The sequence below is a fragment of the Orbicella faveolata genome, unplaced genomic scaffold (assembly GCF_042242905.1).
Source record: "Orbicella faveolata isolate gen_17 unplaced genomic scaffold, um_ofav_v1 contig_46, whole genome shotgun sequence".
Taxonomy (NCBI): domain Eukaryota; kingdom Metazoa; phylum Cnidaria; class Anthozoa; order Scleractinia; family Merulinidae; genus Orbicella; species Orbicella faveolata.
Genome location: NW_028301576.1, coordinates 150,574 through 174,612, shown reverse-complemented (window position 1 = coordinate 174,612; position 24,039 = coordinate 150,574). Strand labels below are relative to the sequence as shown.

At 38.1% G+C, this 24,039-nt stretch overlaps 1 protein-coding gene across 2 annotated transcripts in view; it reads left to right on the top strand.

The window, feature by feature from the left end:
- Positions 1 to 3,033: 3,033 nt before the first annotated feature.
- The window catches only part of LOC110051720 (polyphosphatidylinositol phosphatase SYNJ1-like), a 30,324-nt gene continuing 9,318 nt past the window's right edge, over positions 3,034 to 24,039 (top strand). Inside the window, exons 1-15 of one of the 2 annotated variants that reach the window (XM_020757781.2) lie at positions 3,034 to 3,236; positions 5,870 to 5,956; positions 6,764 to 7,034; positions 8,171 to 8,396; positions 8,766 to 8,849; positions 10,470 to 10,531; positions 11,214 to 11,310; positions 12,077 to 12,246; positions 12,363 to 12,444; positions 15,042 to 15,194; positions 17,015 to 17,183; positions 17,411 to 17,699; positions 21,059 to 21,199; positions 21,296 to 21,488; positions 23,675 to 23,833. In XM_020757781.2, the coding sequence (XP_020613440.2) occupies positions 3,113 to 3,236; positions 5,870 to 5,956; positions 6,764 to 7,034; positions 8,171 to 8,396; positions 8,766 to 8,849; positions 10,470 to 10,531; positions 11,214 to 11,310; positions 12,077 to 12,246; positions 12,363 to 12,444; positions 15,042 to 15,194; positions 17,015 to 17,183; positions 17,411 to 17,699; positions 21,059 to 21,199; positions 21,296 to 21,488; positions 23,675 to 23,833 (2,307 nt within the window). In that variant the 5' untranslated portion in view covers positions 3,034 to 3,112. Of the gene's footprint in view, positions 3,237 to 5,869; positions 5,957 to 6,763; positions 7,035 to 8,170; positions 8,397 to 8,765; positions 8,850 to 10,469; positions 10,532 to 11,213; positions 11,311 to 12,076; positions 12,247 to 12,362; positions 12,445 to 15,041; positions 15,195 to 17,014; positions 17,184 to 17,410; positions 17,700 to 21,058; positions 21,200 to 21,295; positions 21,489 to 23,674; positions 23,870 to 24,039 lie in introns of both variants that reach the window. The other variant, XM_089277518.1, reaches the window with a different exon arrangement.

The window sequence follows — 24,039 nt, the reverse complement described above, 5'->3', positions numbered from 1 at the left end:
TTAAGGGTCAGGTCATAAATAGGGTTTCGAATTTTTGGTCAGGTCATAAATAGGGTAGGGAATATCGCAGATTTTGGTCATAAAATAGGGTAAGGATTTTGGGAAGCGGGCTACACTCCCTCACCCAATTTTTCTGGGAGCACCCCCCCGGGTGCCCAGGGTACTCTTGTTATCGATTTTGAAAGTCAGTCGCAAGAAATTCTAACGGATATTGGGTTGTAGTGCTGTAACCTATGTATCATGTTAAGGTTGTTCATGAAAAAAAAAAAAAAAAAGACTCCTTTGGTCTGGAAATCCCTCACGGCTTCCGGCTGCCATTCTACTATTAGTCACTTTAGTTCGTAATGATATCCTGTTTCTCGGTTTCCCACATATGTCTCTCACGGGTACATAAGTGTTAGATCGCTAAACTATGCAAGTTGACCAATCAGTGATCCTGTCCAGATTCAGTACACGTTTACATCATCAGTATGGAATTTCTGGCTGTAAATTGAAGATGCGAAAGCCAAACCGGCCTGGACTTGAGATGTGGACTTTTAGCTCACAGAATATCATCCTCAGGATTAAAAGGCCATGAATATGTCATGATCGCTCTTACTGGTGGTATTAACACAAATGTATACAAGTTATTTATGTCTTCGTATGGTAGCATTGAGCTATTATTCACTGTTTACGAGCTTGTGATTGTTTCCATGATTTTTCAGAAGAATTGTTAAGAGAAAATGAGATGGAATTATTTATCATGAGAATCATATTTACATTGTAGTTAACGTTGTAAGTATCTTTGCTTTACATTTATTCTAAGTTATCGTTTGGTTGATGAAAGTAAAATAAAGAAATAAAAACAAGTAACGAAACCCCATGCCATTCCTCGTTTTCCGGCGGGATCATTATTTGCCGTTCGGGATCATTTGCGTTCCAATTTGGGGATCATCTGCGGTGGAGCAAATAAACTTTATTGCAATATCATTTGACGCTTTGAATATCCTTGGGAAACGAAGTGTCGAAGTCAAGGCAGTAATACTTACTGAAAACGAAAAAGTAATTTACGTTTAGTTTAACACACATTTTGACAAAGCAGTATATTGTTGTAACGGATGTAAATGTGCGCGGATAGCAAGTGCAAATAAGGTTTTTACTTATATATTAATATGATTAACTTTTCATACATTATGTGTTTCACTGAAAATTCGCTGAAAATTAGGATTGCAATGATAATCAATAGTAATCAATGACAATCAATAGTAATCAATGACAATCAATAATAATCAATGATAATCAATCGTAATCAATGATAATCGATATTTACCGTGGTCACTTGGCAGGAAAATCCAATCCGCAGTCCTCGTTTTACCTACCTGAGTCTGTGTTTTATACCCAGTCCATAATGCTTAGTCCGCGTTTTATACCTCAGTCCGTTTATACCCAGTTAGGCTTTGGTAGATTGTGCTCGAAAAAAAAGCTTATTATGCTTTTAGCAGTGCTCATATTTTTTAGAAATTATGCCAAAATTATGCTACTTTCTGAAAATTATGCTCTCTGTCACCGAAGTTATGCTACTTGGATTTTAAGGAAAATAAAGATCGCCAGTAGCTTAACTCTATCAATTTTGACTTTAATGAACATCCAGACAGTCCACCTTCCAGTCTTACAGTCTTCAGCATGGCAAATACGCATGTGCGCACCTCGAAAAGCCAAATGATATCCAAATCAACCATTTCTGGGTTCTGAATCCGGGTCAGAAAGTTACTTGTATATACTTGTTTTAGACGCCATCCAGGCAAAGCCTTCAGTTTAGTATAAAGACAACTATGCATGTTGTTAATCTCTCTGTTATCGGTTATTGTACTGAAGCATTACACAAGCCTGTAAATAGTCCACGAGAGCATGCTCTTGTGAATCATTGAACGATGAGTTAAGAATAGAGAATACTCGTTCAGCGGCTGCAGAGTCTAGAGATTGAAGCTCTCGGTACGGCACTGGGAGTGCTGGAAGTGCTGGGAGTGGAATCAGTGGATGTACTCGAGGACGACGCCATCTTTGATCTAAGGCCTGAGGGGCCGAGCCGCCGAGCCATAAGCGTGGTGGCCTGAGGAGAGTCTCAGCCTCTCAGATATGTACGGGGTGACCTAGCTAGAGTCTTCCAGACCTCGATATTTTCCAATAACAATACAGAAGTAAAGTACAAACTGAATTATTCTAGAACTATGATGGGTTTTTTTTTGTTTTCAAGGCGTAAAAGCTCGGATTATGCTAGCAGTGCTAAACTGAAATAAAAGCTTTAAATTATGCTCGTTTTTCTAAATTATGCTAAAAATTATGCTAGCACAATCTACCAAAGCCTATACCCAGTCCGTAGTCCGCAGTCCGCAGTCCGCAGTTCATGTTTTACACTGACCGGTTCAGATCGTTTCCTGGGCGCTGTTTGCCGCAGTGTAGTTTCTTATCTAGTTTTCGTTCTACTGAAAGTTGTTTTGAATAAATGGGCCAAGACTTGTGTCTGCTTATTCCGCACCGCATTATTGTTGCAAGGTTTTTTTTGCGTACGGGAATTCAAGAATTCTAGTTGATGTGAAGCATTCTGCTTTCACAAATGGTCTGAACTTTTCAAAAAGAAAAATGAAAAAAAAAAAAAAAAAAAAGTCTACTAACACAGAAATATATCTTTATTCGATTAAATTTGCCTGTTATCCACTTCTTTTTATACATTTAGTAACTACCTGGTCGCAATCTGTATATTTTATTAACTTTGTAACATCTATTTGTTATCTCAGCTTTGTCTTAGTGATACGTAATACGAACCATAATTCGTTAATATTATATAGGATAAAGGGGAACACAATGTAAAAGCCAGCAAAGGTTTCTCTAGCCCTCCTCGCATGTTAAATATTATTCCTTGGCAGCCAAATGTATTGATGAGAAAATGAGGAATACCAAAATAATAGAAAAAGGAAAAACGGAAGCAAATGATATCGTGTTGCGCGATACGAGATATGCCGATATGCTTGTCTAGTCTGCAATCATTATGGTTTGCGGTATTTTGTAAACAAAATGGCGGAGTTGTCGAATTGAATATTTTTCCGGCCTCGTTTCTCCCTGACGCTGAGCAGTGATGCTTATTGGAAAGTATTTTGTTTGCTACAGTAAAATAGACAGAGATCCTGTTTCTGTTCTTCTGGAAGCCAAAGGAAGACCTAACACTTTGCTTTTCGAGAGTGGCGCGATTGCTGAGTTGTGTAAGTAAAATTTAAGCTTACTACTGAATCTCCCTGAATCTTCTGCATGACGGAAGGCCACTTGTACTGCTCTTCCTTTTAACATACAAGTTTGCTTTATCATGCACCAGCGAGTTATGATGCACGTAGGAAGTTTGGAGAGGACGAATGAAGCGTAAATTAGTTGCTCTCCAAACTCCTCAAGTGGATCATACATGTAACCGAATGATGCACCGCGTAAAGCATAGATCAATTGTGTTTTAAAGAAAATCAATGTACGACGACGACCACTCGGCTCAAATAGTTTCTATTCTACTTGACGACCTTTCGCGCGAGAAAAACATTCTTCGACAAAGTTAGCTAGGTTAACCTTGCTCACTCCTCGAGAGTGAATAATTGAATTATAGTGCTGCATTGCTAGCTATGTTGTAAGCTTAGGGATTTTGTTTCGTGTAGGATTTGCTTCTCTACATTCATATTCGCACGGCCTTTCTCATTATTCATTTAAGCTAGTGGTTTTGCATGATAATACTTAAATTTTGATCACTCTATTACATACCAAACATAGCTGATTAATAAATATGTAATAAGTCAAATTATTCTTGCATTTTGGTTTGGTCTCACCTATGATCTATAATTGGGGGACAGACGCATAGATGATGTCATAATTACAAACATTTTCGTTCTGTTTTTTTCAAAATATGGCAGAGAGTTTTGAGAATTTAGATAATGCAGTCAAACCTCCGGTTGCGACCAGCTCTTGTAAGTGACCACCTCTCCTCAGCAACCAGTTTTCCAAAATAGCAAAAGCTTCCAAGTCAAATCACTACATTTGGAACCTCTTGTAAGCGACCACCTCTTGTAAGCAACTTCAACCACTTTTAGAGCTAAAAGTTTGAAATTTTTATTTGTTTTTAACCTCCCATTATAAGTGACTGCTTGACAGATAATAGAGTGAACATTGTGTTGTAACATTATCGTATTTCTGGCTAGTACAATAAACGGAAATTTCTTAATGAGAAGAACCAAATTTTTTCTCAAAATTCACTTTTACATCAATAAAACATTGCATTGGCATTGGTGCACTGGGTAACTTTTTTGCAGTTACCATATTCAAATGAGGAAAAGTTTCGACCCATTATGGTCTAAGTTCTTGTAAGCGACGACCTCCTGTAAGTGACCACATAGGCTTGATATTTTGAGTGGTTGCTTATGGGAGGTTCGACTTGATGAAGGAAAATGTCCAAAAAAGTCTTGTTGAGGCTGTGAACAGGTACAGAAGCAGGGAGATGAAAGGAAGACATGTTTCTTTGAAGAAAATGAGTCAGAAAAATACTTGAGCAGTCTCAGTTGAGCAAGACTAAATGAAACACAAAATGGGTCTTGAAATTATTTCAAGGTAAGAAACCATTGCAGCTTTGCTTTGAATTTAACAAACCCAATAAGCAAAATTTTTATGAGATTAACCTGTTTACAAAATTTAACTTTTCTCAGTTTCAAAATAATTGTTCACACAGATTGGTGCTACAGTAGGAATAGAAACATCACATAACTCTTCTTAAAATGAACACGTAACCTTGTCTTCTGATACAAATGCTTCAGTTCGTTTCAGGACAGTAGTGAGCAAAGTATAGCTCATAACAGCTCATGGCAGTCTGTATCACAGCTAGATGCACTTGAGCATCACCAGCTACAGAGGACACAAATTTCCACTCATCAATGCTCCTTTTATTCAAAGCCCAAATCAAATGGACTCCAACGTGTTGATGTTGACTGCAAACCCCAAGTTAATATTTCAATTGTGGATTTCGCAGTTCGATTCTGCTTCACTGTCAGTTTTTATTCCATAACAAGCAGCGCTTGATTTAAGTTTGGCAGTGGTGTGATTTGCCTGAACCAATCACAAATTATTCTTTGTTATGCATAACAACCAAGGAGTTTGCTTCATTTTGTGTAGACAATAGATTACATCCAATTGCTATTTTTGTGTTTATCAAACAGGGCAGGGGCCTTGCTTTCCAGTTATGTTGAAAGCTTTTGAAAAAAAAAAAAAACAACCTTTTTTGTTTTTTGTTTTTGTGGTTTGTGATTTCTTTATTGTATAAAGCAAATATATTCCATGTTGTTGTGGATCTGTTCAGTAATAGATCACAGAAGATGTCAAAGTGTGGTAGGAACATCAGCGACTCACTTAGCTATCACCTTGTGTGCTACTTTTTTGTTCTTACCACATTTTGATGTCGTCTGTGATCTACTAAGCAATTAGATTATTTGCTCTTGATTTCTATGCGTGATAGCTGACTTGGGCTGTGCCCTTGTCAACTATCACGCATAGAAATCGAGAGCAAATAATCTAATTGTTTTAGTATAAATCTACCAGCCGTTCAAAACTTCATCTAAATCCTCTTCACAGACACCTTGAAAATGCCAAGAAGCAGCCATCATTTTGTTAACAAGCGCACACTGCTACACTACTCACGATCTATCACAGAATAGATAGTGATTAGTATAGCCAATCAGAGAGCAGTATTCATTATAGAACGCTGGTAGATTTATACTAATACTGAACAGACGCAGGGCAACATGGAAAGAAATTGGTAAATCTGTTTGTGTACTGTAGATATTTTGATGTTGACTTTTTCCTTTTTTTCCAGCGCAATGGGAAACTGAAAGTATAAAGAAAGGATATTCTAAAGTTGTAGATGCTTACGGTTGCCTGGGAGCTCTCAAAATCAATCTTGGTAAAGTAATCTCACTAAAATCTTATTCAGGAGTACAGTGCATACTACATGTAAGCAATAAATTACTTATTTATATATTTGTTACAATGTGCCCCTCAATTGGTGTATGCTATATGCGGGTAATGTAAATTATATTTCACAATTTGTAATGGAAATCAATAACAAACAGTAAACTGTAAACTGTAAACTTTCAGTGTGGCACAATTATGCCATCCAGTGAATTTTCTCTAAAATGAACACTATCAGGAACAGCATCGTACGGTACAATACATTACATTATTTACATTATGTAAAACATACCTTAAGTACAACACATACACACTAACTAGGTAGTTTTTAGACACTTGAAGTAACAGCTGTGTATTTGCAAATTGCAACCTGGAACATTAGACTAATAAGTTTGAGGAAGGTATTATCAAATTGTTGAGCAAAAGTTAAAGGATGTTGAAAATGGTCCTTTGAAGCATATGCAGTAAGGCAGAGAGGTAGTAGTCCTTTCAGAAGGATTGGTTTTGTTATGAAAGCTTGGAATCTGTTAAGGTGCTTACGAGCTTTGGTTGATTCTAGTACCAAAATTTTATGAATTGTTATGTCGAGTACAGGCATCAGTGGGTTAAAAGTCTCTCAACAAAAATCTCTTGTTCCCTTGAAATAGATATTATCATGTTACACCTTAATATTACTGGTGCTGATACTCAAAAGAATGAAACAACATACCTTATTGATGAAACTGCCATTGATACAAAAATAATTGAATCAATAAATTATAGGCTTCAGTGTTTATGTTTACATGTAATCTTTTTACAGGTGAAGAGGAGATTAGCTTCTTTCTTGTTCTTGTAACTGGTTGCACATCAGTTGGAAAAATCAATGACAGCGAAATATTCCGTATTAATGCTACTCAGTTAGTCCCTTTACAAGATGGCCAGGATGAAGAAATTATTGCTGAAGTGTGCAAGCTATTGAACTCAGGAACATTCTATTTTTCTGTTTGTCCTGGAGATCAGCAGCCTATAGATTTGACCCTTTGTTCACAGCGAAGATATGAGGGCTGTGAACCCGACAACCGGTTCTTCTGGTGAGTGAGCATTCATTTTAAGATTTATTCAAATTCTTTTAGTGATAATCTCTCCTGTTAAACATGCTTGAAATGAATGAACTCTGGGGGACTTAACAGGAATTTATAGTACTTAAAAGGTATTGCTTCAGAGACAACTTTTTACTGATGGCCAAACATGCTCAAAGTTAGGGGTCCTAAAGCAATGTGTTGCTCCAGAAAATATTCATACATCTTCCATGGAAGGGTTTTTTCCCAAGACCGACCTACCCCTCTAGAAATTCTAATTAAGCTTGATACATTTCTTTAAATGTTTTGGTCTTATAGAACCCCCCAACCCCCAGGGAATTCCAATCCCTTCTGTGGGGGGAGTATGGATATTTTCTGGAACTGCACAGTGACAAACTCTGAATTAAGAAATTAATGGAGCTGTTGGAATTGTGAAACCCCTTTTTACTTCTACAAGTCTTGTTTTGAGTCAGCCATGGATAAAACTGTATTTAGCAGCGTTTGTGTACACCAAGCAGACAAAGGAATATGTGACTATTTTATGTCACCTAACAACAAAGACCTTTAAGCTAAACTAACAAATTCTGACAAGGAATTGCTTTTGTGTCATTTCAACAACAGTATCTAGAAGTAATAAAAAGAGCTGGTCGACCTTATTCACATACTAAAAGTGCAGATTTTTTTATTGGTGAACGAAAATTAATTCAAATTACATGTACCTGAATAGTCAGTTTGCTATACCAGGATACTCACTGTCCTGTGATGACCAGGTGAAAGGTGGAGGTGGAATTCTGGCGCACTTACATGTATCTACTGCAATCCCCTGCAAAAGGCTGATTAAGCTTAACAGACCATACAAATGCATTGAGGCAATTACACTAGAGATAACGGCTGGCAGATGGGCCATGGCTATCAATGGAATTTATCAACCACCCAGAGCACTGGGCATTTATGGTTAACACTCCCTTACAACTTGATCTCTCTGCACTTACAGGGGTTTGGCCCACAGGCGAAAGCCCAGGAAGTCCCTTTGTGAATAAGAAGTTAAAAGATGTATTCCACAGGGGGCCCAGACAGACCGTTTGTGCACTGTGCACACACTGTGCAGATTTTATGGTACTAACTGAGCTTTAACTATTAATGATCAGGAATCGCAGCCTGCATATTCACCTGCAGAGGTTTGGAATTGACTGTTCGCAATGGCTACTTCGAATGATGTGTGGAGCAGTGGAAATAAGAACTGTATATGCTGGGAAAACTCAAGCCAAAGCCTGCCTTATTTCACGATTGAGCTCTGAAAGGGCGGGAACAAGGTTTTATGTAAGAGGGACAAATGACGATGGACATGTGGCAAATTTTGTGGAAACAGAACAGGTGTAATATTCATTGCTAGATCAACTTAGAGATTTTCTTGTAAGCTTTTTTTTTAGATTTTTATTTAGCTTAAAAATGTAAAGAACTAGACATATATCATAGTGGCATGTACCATCATCAGGCACTGTTATAAGTGAAAGATAAAGTGGTTTTGAAAGTTGGACAAGACCCAGAACAATGAGAGGGTTTTATGCTTCCGTCCTGTGACTTTATTTCCCAGTTTTCATGAGCTGCAATAAATGTAATGTTGTCTGTCTATCAGTTGCCTTAAGATGCTTGAAAGGTGAAAAGTTGTTCTTGAATAGCATGGTTAATTAATTGTACAGTCATGCACATTCATACTCATTTTAACATTTTCTGTATCTTCAGTTTATCGTGCTTGATGACATGACAACCTCTTATGTCCAAATGCGTGGATCAGTTCCAGTATTCTGGGAGCAGCCTGGTGTTCAGGTACCATTATAACATTCATGAAGTGTACAACATAGCACAGTAGCAGTGTTGTCATTACATTTGAGTGACATGTTGCCTTGTTACACACTTAACAAACTTGTTGTTTACAGTTGAATTACAGCAACAACAGGTATATTATCACACATAACAGCAAGGGCTGATCAACCATACTCAGCTGTAAGGTGTTTCAGGTTTCAGCCCTTAATGACAGCCCTACAGTAGTAAGAATAAATATTCCTTCTTGGAGCCAACAATTCAGCATAAATTGAAAAATGTTGTCTTGATGTGTACATTTTGAAATATTTCATGGCCAGACTTTTAAGGCTGGACTCAATGTTCTGTGGCATTTTTGTGTTGAAGTCAGTTTTTGTTGTTGTTCAGTGTGTATGTCAAGTAAGCTAGTTGGTAACAGTTGTTAAGTTTGTCAACTTGTTTTTGTCTCAGAAATTGCGATGAAAATAATCGAGGAACATGTCCTTCTTGCAACTTAACAACTCTTGTTAGGCGACAATTACCAAATTGAAACTTTCACAGCCACTTTATGGGGAGCAGGGATAGTGCAGCCCTCGCCTCCCTCCAATGTAGGCCGGGTTTGGTTCCTGTCTGGTGTCATGTGTGGATTGAGTTTGCTGTTGGTTCTCACCTTGCTCCGAGGGTTTTTCTCTAGTTTTCTTCCTCCACAAAAACTAACATCTCCAAATTCCAGTTTGACCATGATAGAGGTCCTGCATAAATACATGTAGGTCCTCTCTAAATATAGTCATTTATCTCTTTAGCAAACAGAATGCCATTAAAACTATAAGGTTTTCATTTCTACATGTAGCACTTTTTAAACCATTTTATAGTCAAGACATTCTCATACAAACCTTGTATTTAATTGAATTGTAACAAAACCCCAAACCAATTCAATTCAACAAGGTGAACCATAATTATTGTGATAAAATACAGTCACATAAATTTAACAAGTAACCAATTAACCCTCCCTTCCCACCTTTCACCCAAACAGAAATATATTCACCAAGGAGTGCATATTCATATTCTCTGTATTGGACTGGAACTAGCTTACAGCTGAGGCTAATGCGGGGAGTCTTTTCAAGTGCTCATTACAGTAATCTCTTTTTATGATATTCCCCCATTCCCTCCATGGTTCATGGAGGGAATGGGGGAATTCATGTTCTTTAGTTGCTACAATTACATGGACAGCCCAAGAAAGGAAAACTGTCTGTTTACTCATTAGCAGAGTACAGAAAGAAAGTTTTCTATGATAAGTGCCTTCCACTAAATGCCATTGAAGATCAAAGAGATGAGAAACCACTTGAAGTCCAAAGCAACAAAGACCCCCAAGAAGTTCAAAGAGTTGAAAGTGACTATTCGTTATTCCGGGGGAGGATTTCACACAATAGGCCACACATGTAGACCTCCTAAGAGACTTCAGAACTTTTTAATTATCCAAATCGAGCTCTGAATTTGTACTTGCTTGGTCAAATATGGCTCTGAGAAGTGACAATCTTTTGTTTGAAATGAAACAGTGTATTTGTTGTCTCTATTAGGCTAGTGCAACTCACATTCATCTTCCATCATACCGGCTCTAAAAAATTTACAATTGCTGCCTTAAAACAGGTTGGGTCTCACAAGGTCAAACTCTCCAGAGGGTTTGAAGCCTCATCACCCGCATTTGACAGGTAAATGAGTCATCATTACAAGGAAAGTCATAACCTGTCTTACAAAAGGGTGTTCATGTGCAAAAAGAACTTTCTCAGTTGTTGTCTACAGGTCTCATGCGCTGATTAATTTAAGATTGTAGTCAATTACTTGAATATTCCATTTCCTGGCATACTTAACTTTAGGAAACATTAGTTTCTTTTCGTATTAACGCTATTAACGATTTTTTGAGCATGTATTAAATAATGAGACAGCAACATAACCAATGAAGTTTGCATTGAGTTAGTTATAATCAGCTTAATGTGCCCCACTGGTATGAATGTAAACCTTAACTTCGATGCTACTTCTGTGATTGAATTTTTGAAAGAAAATTTATAGTGAGTTTGTGACATCATCTTAGCAATCTTACGGGGAAACTCTGCTGATAAACCGCTATTACAATTATTTCTAATTCCTAAATGTCTCTGACACTCTCACTGCCACTGCCACTGCCCTCTCCCCTGACCCTACCCCAACCCCTGTCCTTGCCCATGTCCTTGCCCCTGCCACTGCGACTTCCACCTCACCACCACCACGACTACTACCACTACTGCTACCACTACTGCTACCATTAGAGCTTATACTACCATTGCCGGTGTCAGTGTTACATCCACTCTCTTCCTTTGTAATAAGGGGCTGTTCGTTTCTTTGTTATGTTTTTAGACATTTCGCCAGCCTGAGGAATCTGTATGGACAACAGTTACTTGTTAACTTGCTTGGTACAAAGGAAGGTGAAAACACTCTAAGTATTGCATTTCAGGTGAGATGCATTTAATCTGCTAGTTTAGATGATCTTAATAATAATAATAATAATAATAATAATAATAATAATAATAATAATACTTTTATTACTTGTATAACGCAAAATTCATTAAAATATATAATATAATGCGTTTTACAAACACTCTAACTTATAAAAATCGTATCTATATGTAAAACTAAGAAATCTTAAACAAGATGATGATCTTTAAGTTACAACTTGATCTAAATTAGTAGAAGTCATGGCTTGACATCAACTTGAGGCTTGATGATAATAGTTATTGCTCCTCCAAAATGTTTCTCCGTTCCTGATTGCCCTAATCCCTCTGTTTCATAAATGCTTCATAAAGTTGGAAGAGGTACATCATTCGTTGTACTAAGTCCTGTATTATCGGACAACTGATGTCAACCGTCCAAAATGCTAATATTGGATGAGTGACATTACAACAGAAAAGGAGCACTTTGGCAGTGCAGAACTAGAGTATGTGAAAATTGTTAGAACTTTTCAAAAACTTAGTGAGCACCTGACGAAACAGCCGTTTTTAAGCGGTGCTTAAAAAGATAGCAAGAATAATGATAACGATGAACTTAAATTTATTTAAATAAGGTCTTGGTAAATGTTCTCTGCTGATAACTCTTAACTCGCCCATGATTGTTTTTGTGAGATGTCAGTTTATAATCAAGAGGATTCGTTAGATGTAGTTTATAGCTTGTGCTACCTTGATACCTTGATGGTTGATACGTCAGTCGATGTTGGATATTTTCAGGATCAGCTGAAAGACTCAATTCATGGAAGTGAGACTCGCATGATTTGTTTTGATTATCATCAAAATTGTCGAGGAGGAAAGTTGGATAAGCTGACAGTGCTCAAGGATAAGGCTCGACCGTCTTTAAATGAGTTTGGATTGTTCTTTGCCAAAGGAGACCAGATTGTAAAGTAGGTTGCTATTTTTCTGTGAGTAATTTTTGTGAGCCAGTTTTGCCGACCTGTGTAGAGCAGTCATTGGGAGAGCCCTCTATTAAACAGGTTTGTTTGATTATTTTTTTTAACAGAAATCAAAAAGGAGCTGTTCGTACAAACTGTATTGACTGTATAGATCGCACTAACAGCGTTCAGAGTTACTTAGGGCTTGAGGTATGCTGATGGTGAAGATGTTAGTCCTTTTTACCCGTACGGTGGTCGTATTGAAGTGTTAATTTAAAGAATATTATAGGATTCCTAGAGGAAAATATTCGACGGCTTGCTTAACAGGACATGGCAAGGAAGCAGTTGTTGCCATGCACCGGATCGTTCCCTTTATACTATTGTTCGCTGTTTTATTGTCGTCCTTAAAAAACAAAGAGTTATGCATAAAGAGGGCGAATGTCCAGAACGTCGAGAAATTCCCAAACTATTAAAACTGAATGTTTCATCTAGCGACTGGGAGAACTGGTGCATGCGCAGTGAATGAAAAACCAACTGACCGAAAGAAGTTCTTGTTTACTTAGTTTTGTTCAATGTTATATTTTTGAAGACTGAAAAAATGCCTCTTATCGAGTGTTACGTACAAAATCTTTGTGCTAAAACACGCATCGAAAGATCGAAAATTCAAGCCTTGTACGCAAATTAATGAATTTGTCTCGTGAAAAAAAAACCGCTTACAAGAGTCTTTCAAGCAAAACTGTGAACTAAAGAATTCAAAAACAGTAAAATAATATTTAAAGGCGTTCTTTCGTTAAAGTAATAGTCTGGAAATTGCACGGAAGTCATTTTCTCGACCTGTCAATTTTAAAGACACCGAGTGAATAGCTGCGGAGAAAGATGTATCGATCATCCACTAATTAAGTAGCTGTGAAAATAGAGCCTGAAAAAAAACTCCAGGCTTGAACGGGATTCGAACCCATGACGTCTGCGAATATCGGTGTCAAGTGAGCTATCAAGCCAGCTGAGAGCTGACCACGCTGTGGGTGATCTGTGTTGAATTGTATTTCCTCTGTAGCAATTATACAGATTTGACTGTCAGATTTAATTTCCAGACAAAAGGACTTGTTTGTCTCCTCAACTTTTTTGGATCGCAAAGTGGCAAAAAAGTATAAAAATTTCGAAATATCCAAAACCCAGGAAAACGTGTGACTATGATGAATTGCTCTGAGTTGCCACGCAAGTCAGCTGGTGTTTTGGATTAATGAATGCTCTACTTTTGGCTGGATTTTCTCATTTTTCTCAAAAACAAAGAATGGTATCTCGGAGAACTTTTTGGTTGTCTCGGGCAACTAGGGGCGACTACTAATTAGTAGTGAAATGAACTTTATCTTGCTCTGCTTGTCAGATCAAGTGAAGGCGCAACTAAAACAAACCGGCCATGAGTATCAAACCTGCTGTGAAATGCAAAGAAAGCATTTCATCTTTTATCAGAAAGGACGTCCTATTATATTACAATGAATTCGAACAGGTCCACTGAGGGGAAAAGCAAAAACTTGGACATGAGTACGATAAACTTCATGTCCCGTTGCAAGCTGAAACGTCCAAACCATTCGTACCTGCAGCGACTAAGTATTCGAAATCTTTTGCCCTTTGGCAATTCCATCATTTGCTTTAAATTAATTTATCCAATTAACTAATACTTACATATTTCCATATTTTTGATAAGGTCAATTTAAGGTAATAATTTATTAATTGCTAAGACTTTCAAGCCCTACATGAAGTGAAAATCACCTGGCCGCAAGGAATCTAAGTCCAACAAGTGAAGCAACTGGCCATTCGATTACTGTGAATAAACAACCGTGGTACATGTGTCAATAGTAATGACGTTTCGAGCGTGAAATGATGTGAAGTATATATGAAGCTCAGTTGGTAGAGCATCGCACCGGTATTTCGCGGAGGTCACGGGTTCGAATCCCGTTGAAGCCCTGATTTTTTTCAGGCTTCTTCTTTCCAGTTGCTTAAATTGGAAAATTTACTGCCATGATCATACTTCACTTTCATCTACTACCGCAGTTCAAATATGAATTATTTCATATATACTTCACATCATTTCACTCACGGGAAGATATGAACTCAATTAATTGACCTCGCTCCCAATGTGTGGCTTCATAGCTCAGTTGGTAGAGCATCGCACCGGTATTTCGCGGAGGTCACGGGTTCGAATCCCGTTGAAGCCCTGATTTTTTTCAGGCTTCTTCTTTCCAGTTGCTTAAATTGGAAAATTTACTGCGATGATCATACTTCACTTTTATAGCTACAATTATAAATTCTTCTCGTTGGATGCAGATTGTGTACTGATAAAACACAGAAATAGTCTAGAGGATGGATGTGAGGCATCAGCGCATATATGAAGTGTTATCATGGGATGCATTTCTTCATTTTCTTTGGCCGAGGGTATACCACGTGACCTGCAAATAACCGCCTACAAATAATGGTCGCTCATGCGTAATACCGTCTAAATGTGTTTGGATGCACTTATGTGAAAACTGACAGATTGCAAGGAAAAAACACTCAGTGATTAGAATGATAAAACAATTATTGAACTCGGTTATCGCAAAATATCGTGATTTGTCAGTGTCTTGCAGATCAATTATTTGCCGAAACCGCTGACAAATCACGATATTTGCTCGCCACTGCTCAACCTCATCCAATATTTGAAAATTGCCGGCTGCTTGTTTCCCTGTTTAATGCAGGTAGTAAAGAGTTTTTCATGTTATTGTAGCTCATTACCTGCAGTGAAGTGGTGACCTTAATGTGTTTCTATACAGATGCTGTCGCAGCAAGTTGAATGTCTCGGTTTGTCCAGCAAACAAGGATTGCTGTCCAGATTTCAGGAAGCTTTCCGTACCATGTGGACACAAAATGGCGACCATATCAGCCGTATGTACCTAGGTACTGGAGCTCTAGATGGAAGGGCCAAGGTACTGTTCCAACCTTTTTGTCTATCCACTCAGCGTCAAATGAGTCAGAATACCGAGAATTAAAAACAAGGGAACCTCTCCACAGTGTCCACCCTGGGGACAGATGAAAGTGGCCTTTGTAGAGAGGTGGCCGTTATAGGGAGGTAGGGGTGTAATATGACACCTGTTTTTTTTCGGGGATGCAACAATTTTTGTCAAAAAAATGCTTATTTTAGCATACGTAAATTAAAAAGGATCCATACAACAGAAGCGAAACAGAAACAGACACCAACGTCGCACGGTACACATCAAGTTTGGTGACCTTTGACAATAAAAATGGGGTTTTTGTATATACCATTCGTCATTCGTTAATTGACTGGCCGTTGCCCAGAGGTTATTTTAGCAGCTGTGACGAGTTTTAGTAACCGTTTACCATTAATTAGGAGAGGTGGCTGTTGTAGAGAGATTAAAATAAGAGTGAATGTATGGACTGTTCGCCTGGACCAAAAAATTTGGCCACTGTATAGAGGTGGACATTGTAGTGGATGTTGCAGAGATGTTGCTAAGCAACTGGTGGAATCTTGTAAGTCCTAGAAATTATTGCTTTCCTATACAAAGTTAGTAGATGTACAAGGCTAGTTACACTAGTTTATTTGTACCCACCTGCTGTGTGTATATGTCGCTGAAGGGCCTTGTTATAATGAAAGCCGGGCGAGTCAGTCTTTACAATAGGCATTTTAATACAACGGCACTTTTCTTCATTCTGATTTTACATCCACTAGTTTAGTGGCTATCGCACAACGTTTTGTGGTACACCAGTATACCCCAAATGACCATCATTCGTTGGCGCCGTTTTACTGTCCGACTTTTCTCGCAAACCCCAGTAAAGTATATATTTTCTGAAAGCTTAAGAATTGTAGATTACGAAGGTATATTCATTAAAATAATAAAAAAATTAAGGTTTTCTGAATTTAGCGCCCTATTTCCTGAAGTACAGAGGTTTAAGAATCAAGTTCATTTCCGGTCAGAGTTGAGCGGGAGGACGCGATCAACATTGCTATGTCTTCTTGACACCTTTCTCTTACTTGTTTGGTTTGTTTTTGGCATGTAGTTAAACTTTGGGAGTTGATAAAACGTGCATTCTCTTCACTAAAATAGTCATAACTTTTCAAAGAAGCCAAAAATAAAAATTTTCCGACATGCTTTCTTAGCGTGATTGTCGGGTAACGTTCTCTCCAAATTTCAGCGAAAAACATTGAAAACTCGCCGGAAGCGAACTCAAAATTTGCGCTTCACTCGCTGAAATTTTCGTTTCGAGATAGGAAGGAAAATATACTTTGGGGCGTTCTTCCATTGTAATGAGATAATTACACAGAACGTGTGAAAATAATGATGCGTTGATCGATAAAGCGAAGGCTCGTTTTACTTAACAATAGAGCTCGCAAATGTTACCTTCCGCGGGAAATATCATTTGCAAGATCTGAATTCCAACTCTCGTGCGCCCAGGTTAGTAAGAAAATAATTTTCGCTTCTTTTTTTTTTCGTTTGGTTTTTAAAGCGCCTTAGCTTATAGATTCTGTAGACAACGAAAGAGCGCACTCGTGAACAACGTGAATGAAACGGCCACGAGATACCGATTGAGCTGAGATGTTACTGTTACGGCTTCGAAAGACGAAAGCGCCAATGAAAATACTTAGAGAATGTCAAACGGGACTTCAACCATCGCGTGATAGAAATTTCGAGCTCATAATCTAATTGTTAAATAGAAACACGATTCTTAACCTATCAGCGCGCGTATTTTCTTTGAGCTATTTTCTAATAAGAAATGTTGATGTTCTCAGGTGATGAATAAACTTCGTGATGGCGCACGCTCGGTTCACAGAACCATTGTCAACAATTTCCTAGATGGAAGTAAGCAAGAAGCCATTGATATGCTGTTGCTAGGCAACACATTTGTGGGGGAGCTTGGTGAAAGAGCGCGTGCACTGCTGTATGCTTCTTTTCTACACTGTAAGTCTTTCAACTCTGTATCAACTGTCAAAATAAAACCAGATAACCATATATTAATGTCAGTTATAGAACTGACTTGCTTATGAAGACGATATTAACAATTGCAAAAATTCTGTCGGCAGGCTATCTCGATGTTTGGAAGGCTTTTCAGAAGAAACAAGATGTGTTTTATAGCTGGAACCTGTATGGTGTTACTAAGCCGTATAAATTTGTTTTCATTTCCGTAGCCTCTCCTATTATTTTAAGGGAGTTGTGTGACCGCCATCTTGAATACACCACATGGTCCAATATACGCATTTGTGTTGGTACGTGGAATGTAAATGGCGGCAAACACTTCCGGAGTATCGCTCACAAGCACCAAACAATGCATGATTGGCTTCTGGACTTTCACAAGACACTTTCGGACAGCGGCTATTCGGAGAACAATGAGGTGGACTTCCGGTTACCAACAGATGTATTTGCTATCGGCTTTGAGGAGTTAGTAGACTTAAATGCATCCAATATTATGTCAACAAGGTGAGTATTGATCTGTTCAGTATCCTTATTGGTGCAACTTCGTGTCGTGAAATGTTATACCTAAATGTTGGGGCTCAAAGTCAAAGTAGAAGCGTAAGGTCTGTAGTGTATTCACATGACGTCACGGCAACCGTGTTGGTGTCCCGAAACGACGAAACGGCGGTCATGTTGGAGGGTCTTAATGGGGTTGTGCCTTTTACTGCTAAAGGTTAATATTTTCTTTTATGGCCAACAGTTAATTTATTTTCCTGGTTAACAGAAGTCATTGAAATTTATTATTGTTGTTTTAAAACGTTAACAATTGGCCTCTACTGTTTCAAAAAAAGTTAAAATTTATTTTGCCTCGCGTAAAATATAGTTAAGTCTCGGGACCATTCAGGGATGGAAAGAGGTATTATTAGAAGAATTGTAGACTAACCCTAACTCTAAAATAAGCGAAAAAAGAGAACAACGTTTCGATGTCATCTTGGTGCCAATATCAAGTGAAAAATGCAACGGAAAAGATAATTTATACTACAAGTAAAGGTGCGAAATAGAATAGATTAAGACTAGAAAAATATAATTGTTTGGTGTAAATCCAGTGAGGTGTTAGAAAGCCATAATGAAAGATATGTCTGTTCAATGGGATAATTTTTATAGTATTTCCAAATTTAATCTTATGAAAAAACAGTTAGCCACGAAAGTAAAAGTTTCCAGATCTGTTGTCAAGATTTTTTGTGTCTTGTCATGTGGCTTGTAAGCAATATTTACAGCCAATTTTTTTTTACGGTTAACATTTTTTAATTTGAAATGAATGACAACAATTTCAAAAATTAACAGACATGTTTCGGCAGAAACATCTGCCTTCATAGCTGTGTTACAATATGTGCGTAGAGCATAGAATATAAATACTGAAAAATGTTAATAACTGCAGTAGCGGGAAGAAGAGAAAAACATTTTTACAATAAAGAAAAGCGTGAGAATTACCATAACAAGTTTAAATTAACATGGTTGATTTGATGATTGAGAGAAGGGTTTTCCCACTGCATGTGCAGACTTTCTTTGATCTTGAGCTGGAGGCCCGAGCTGGAGCAGAATAGGCGATTTGCATGATGGCGTCATTTGACTACAACTACCAGAATCCCTCACTTTTTCTGTGTCTTGTGCTAATTAAGGCAATTGTTATTGAAACCCCACTGGGAATTCAAAATTTAAATAATAAGGAAAAAACGAAAGGAGTTCTGGTAGTTGTAGTCAAATGACGACAACGTGCAAATCTGCTATTCCCCAGGTGTATACCAATGTATGAGTGTTTATCCTACATGTTGGGTAGTTTCATAGCAAGCGTTACAGCCTGCAAATTAACAAATTAGCGTCAGTTTTTTGTGCGTCTGTCCTCTTATTCATGATAAATTGCGTCATAACATTGTTAAAAGGGAGCTTAAGCAACGACGACGACGACGCCGAGGACTACGCCTAGTAGAAAATGAATTTATATTTTACCAACCAAATTCGCGATTGTGTAGATCTGTTAGGTGCGCCAATGGTTCTAAAAACGTGCTTGGGCTAAATATGCAATGACATCGTTCAGTTCCAAATGGAAATACGAAATATTAGTCGTCGTCGTAAACGTTAAGTAGACGACGCAGAACTTGGTCATTTAACGTTGTTGTTTTACAGAGGACGGCAAAGAAATGTACAAAGATTTATAACGCACATGCACAGCTATTGTTTTTCTCATTAAACCTTTTGTTTAGTGACGTTCTCGTTGCCGTCGTCGTCGTGGTTTGCTTAAGCTCCCTAATGTGGCTGTGGAACCACGAGCCGCAGGCGAGTGGTTCCGCAGTAAACTTTGACAATGTTATGACGAAATTTATCATCAATAAGAGGACAGACGCATAAAAAACTGACGTTAATTTGTTTTTTACAATAACAAGACCCCAAAATGGTCAAATGCCGGGATTAAATGAGGGGAAAAGACGCCGTAAACTTGCCGTAAACAAAGATAAGTGAATTTTATTCAAAATGACACGAACGTTGTCAATAGCTTTTCTCGCTTTTTGATTGGCTACTTAAAAAGTTGACAGTTTGAAAGTTGAACTTGAAAGTCTTGCATAAATTAAAATTTTATCCGTCTGTACTCTTATTGATGATAAAAATGAATCAATCAGCGCGCGAGAAATTAGACAGTTATTGTAAAAAGAAAATTTATGCACGACGCCTGAACGAAGCCCACAAGGGATAGGATGTTCCACACTTGATAGGGACCCAATTTTAAAGGAGGAGAAAACTAAGTTGATGTTTATATTTTTGCAATATCGTTTAACTAAACCCGTTATGCGATTTTTTTGTGACGGCTATGTATGGGAGCTTGAAATAGAAAGTTAATGCATCTTTGGGTTCATTTGATGCCACAACTTGACTTTGTTTGTTTGTAAGACAGTTATTTACAACTTCTTCAACCATGTACCCCTTCCAGGTGTTGTTACGGCCAAATGTGCAAAGTAGCTATGGTTTCCCCCTTCGCGCTCGTTCTTTCTAATCTCCATGGGTCACCATGAAGAGATTTGCTTAAAAAATATAAAGGCTCTAATTTTTTTTCTGTGGCAGAAGTGTGGATACGTTTCATCTTTTGGTTGTTCCGATGAGGATTTTCCTATTGTCTTTACCCCTATGAAACGGCCACCCAAAATTTAATACACATAATTTCGCTTTGACTTAAGTTCTTTTTATAAAAAACATCTTATAAACTAAGCAGTCAAATTTGTTTTGGCACTCCCGTAAGATCTTAAGTCTAAGATCTCCGTCACTTGGGTCTCTCCCATGTTTCTCTCTGACGTGTTTCCCGATCGCAGACCGCTTACGTTCCTCAAAACGTTAATAAATAATAATAATAATACATAATATTATACTTAGAGCAACAGTATACGTTTAGTACAGTACAGTACAAGTTTAAGTTCCCGGCTCAAACACACGTTTATCATGATTGTCTTGACGTGATTCCACTAAGAAATCAAAGTACACCGACTCCCGTAAAGCGGCCACCTGCCATTTCCCCGAGGGTGGCCGTTTTTCGACTGTAGAGAAAATAATCTTATCGATATAGCTATAGGCGCGTCGAAAAATATTTATTTACCCAGGGACTCGACAAAATTGGAGACGGCTAGGCATTGGAGCCAACGGGGACATTTTTATACGATCTTATTATTTATTTTGCTGTGCAATAGTCCATTTACCACAATGGTCTCTACTTTGCTTTAAGTGTACTGTTGCTCTAAGTATATTAAGTTATTGAAACATTGTGTGTAGAGATCTGCGTTAGGTGGAAGTTTTTGCGATCTCATTGACACTAATATCTACTTGCTTCCTCAAAATTCTAGTTCAAATCAACGAAAGGAATGGGGCGAAGAGCTGCGACGCATCATATCACGTGATCATGCCTATGTGCTAGTGACGTGCGAACAGCTTGTTGGTGTTTGTCTGTTTGTGTTTATCCGTTCTCATCTTGTTCCGTACATAAGGTAACTAAATATTTATCCTTACAGTGTCAAGGCTTTTTGCGTAGACAGGTGTCGACAAAAGAGAAAATTATGGCTTTCTTTTGTGGTTTCTTTCAGGGACGTGGCTGTCCAATCCGTCAAAACCGGTCTTGGTGGTAGCGCTGGGAACAAAGGAGGTGTGGCTATACGTCTTCTTCTACACGCCACCTCCATCTGCTTTGTTTGCTCGCATTTTGCTGCTGGTCAGTCAGGTGTAGCGGACAGAAATAGTGATTATCACGATATCTCGTCAAGGATAGCCTTTCCAATGGTATAATTTTAAACATTGTGGAGATGAACTATATATGACTATATGTTATATGTTAGTAGCGTATTAATTTATGGGGATGTTAGCTATTTGTCAACATGCGCACTCAATGCACGCTGCTTGGAAAGCGAAGTAATACAAGGTTGGCTTTACGGTTCGGGGTGCTTGACAGTTGTCAATTTCGCATGTCACGTTCAATCGGTAACTGCTGGAAGTATTTTTAACCGCTCAATAGGTTGGTTTTACCTAACCCGTGAAACAGAAAGTACTTGTTAGTGTGTAACATTGTCTGCTAATTAACAATTAGATTATGAGCTCGAGATTTCTATGCGGTGATAGTTGATGAGGCCGTAGGCCGAATCAACTATCGCCTCATCGAAATCGAGGGCGAATAATCTAATTGTTTTAGTAGAATTCTAACTGAAATTAACGCAAATAACGGTTTCCAATTATTTTTGTACGCATTATTGAACTTTACGCTTTAACAAAATCGCACGTATTGAATTGTCCTTGGTAATTTTTCAGGTGTTTACGCACCCGCACCCGTTAACTCAATAATTAAGCTCAAGAAACCGTAATTATCCTTCTTTTAGTCTTCTCAGGAATTTAATTATCCATTTACATCTAAACTTTCTGCCAAAAATTCGGAAAAACGATAAAAACGTCGCACTCTAATGGCTGATAGTATACGAGTAGCTCAGCCAATCAGATTGCAGCATTTACATTAGTATGCTAGTAGAATTTTACTAATTAGTATTAGTGCATGGTATAGAAAAACAAAGACTAGAAAACAAAAGAATTACTAACTACAGGGGGATAGTCGCAACTAATACAAAGTCGTGGCGTGTACAATTCCACTATGTAATTCACGGGTTAAGTAAAACCACTCTAAAACTTGTCCATGCTGTAGCTATTAGTGGTCAACAGTTTTAGCTTAGCAAGTATCTACGAATGTCAACTTTTTATACTCAATATTTGAGGTGCTTAAATTTTCCAAAAGTTTGTAATAGGTGGTTTGCAGCTATTCCCGAGAGATTCAAATGACCATGACCCTGTCGGCCATGTTGGATGACAAGAACAATAAAGCTAATTATAATTACTTTGTTCATGGTCATCTAACATGGCGGTGATGACATCAGTTGCAAACGATCTATTAGGAGAAGACCTTCGAGCAGCAATTTTGTAAACCATTTAATGCAACCTTTCGCAGGTGTTTCGGTTTAAGGACGGTGTTTACGAAATACAAACGTTTTTACGCCAGGGTAGAACCACGCGGAAAAAGTAGATCTCTACAAGGGCTATTGGAATCTACAAGGAAAAATTGGGGTAGCCACGCATTTTTTCGGGATAATTCCTGAATCTCCCAAAAATGCTGACATCAGCATTTTTCTGAAAAAAGAAGGAAAGGACATTTCTTCACAGATTTTCTTAGAATTCACCTTTTCATACAGAAAAGCAAACACATTTATAAAGATCTTAAAACTACATTGTAAATGGTAACATAAAAACCATTTTTGGTTTATTTTTAATAGCAAAGTCGTTGCAACAGCGCTTTTTGCGTCTCCGACAGCCTTCCTCTGGTTCAACTAAAACAGTCTAAATACCTTTTGCTCACAACCAGAAACTAATCACGTGTTGAATAGGCTTGCCACTTCCATTTCATAACATAAAATGTAGGGGTAACCACACGTTTTGATGAGTTATTGATCTTTTTTTGTAAACTTTTACGGTGCCCGTTACAATTTTTTCCTGTCACCTCCCCAGTTAGTAAAGCATTTGCGTATCTCGCACTTATTTTGCGCGCGCACTAGGCCATCTGCAGGTACATGTTGACAGTTGGATTTCAGTATAATTTTCCACAAATAACAGCTAGTTTTTCAGCTGGAAGACGTTAACAGTTAGTGGTTAGCGATATGCTGCAATTCTGTTTTAAGTGCAGGTTCTTTAAACTTGATTTGGTCACAGTAGAAAAGTTTTGCTTTCATTTTAGTCGTGTACCTGGTAGCGTAGTTGATTGCGTCCATGTCTACCCCAGCGCGCGCGTGCCACTTAAACCATGCCTTCCGTGATGCGCAGAACGTGTGCGCACAAACAAAAGTAGGCACCGTCCTTAATTATCTGCGGCAGGGAACCGAACAGGATTTCTATGACATTATTTATAGTTTTCTTGAACTCATTGCACCTTTCAGGGCCGCAGGCTAATTTCACACGACTATGTATTCTGGTGTGGAGATTTCAACTACCGAGTTGATCTACCCATAGAGGAAGTGAAAGAACTGATAAAGAACAAACAATGGGAGGAACTCTTGAAAGAAGATCAGTTGATAAAAGAAAGGAACGAACACAAGGTACAGCGGGATGATTCGTTATGTTACAAACACAAGGTACAGTTGGAAGATTTGATATATTACAAACACAAGGTACAGTGGGAAGATTTGCTATGTTACGAGGTACAGTGGGAAGATTTGTTATGTTGTAAACACAATGTACAGTGGGAATATTTGTTATGTTACAAATACAAGGTACAGGAGACGGAAAGTGTAAGTCTAGGACT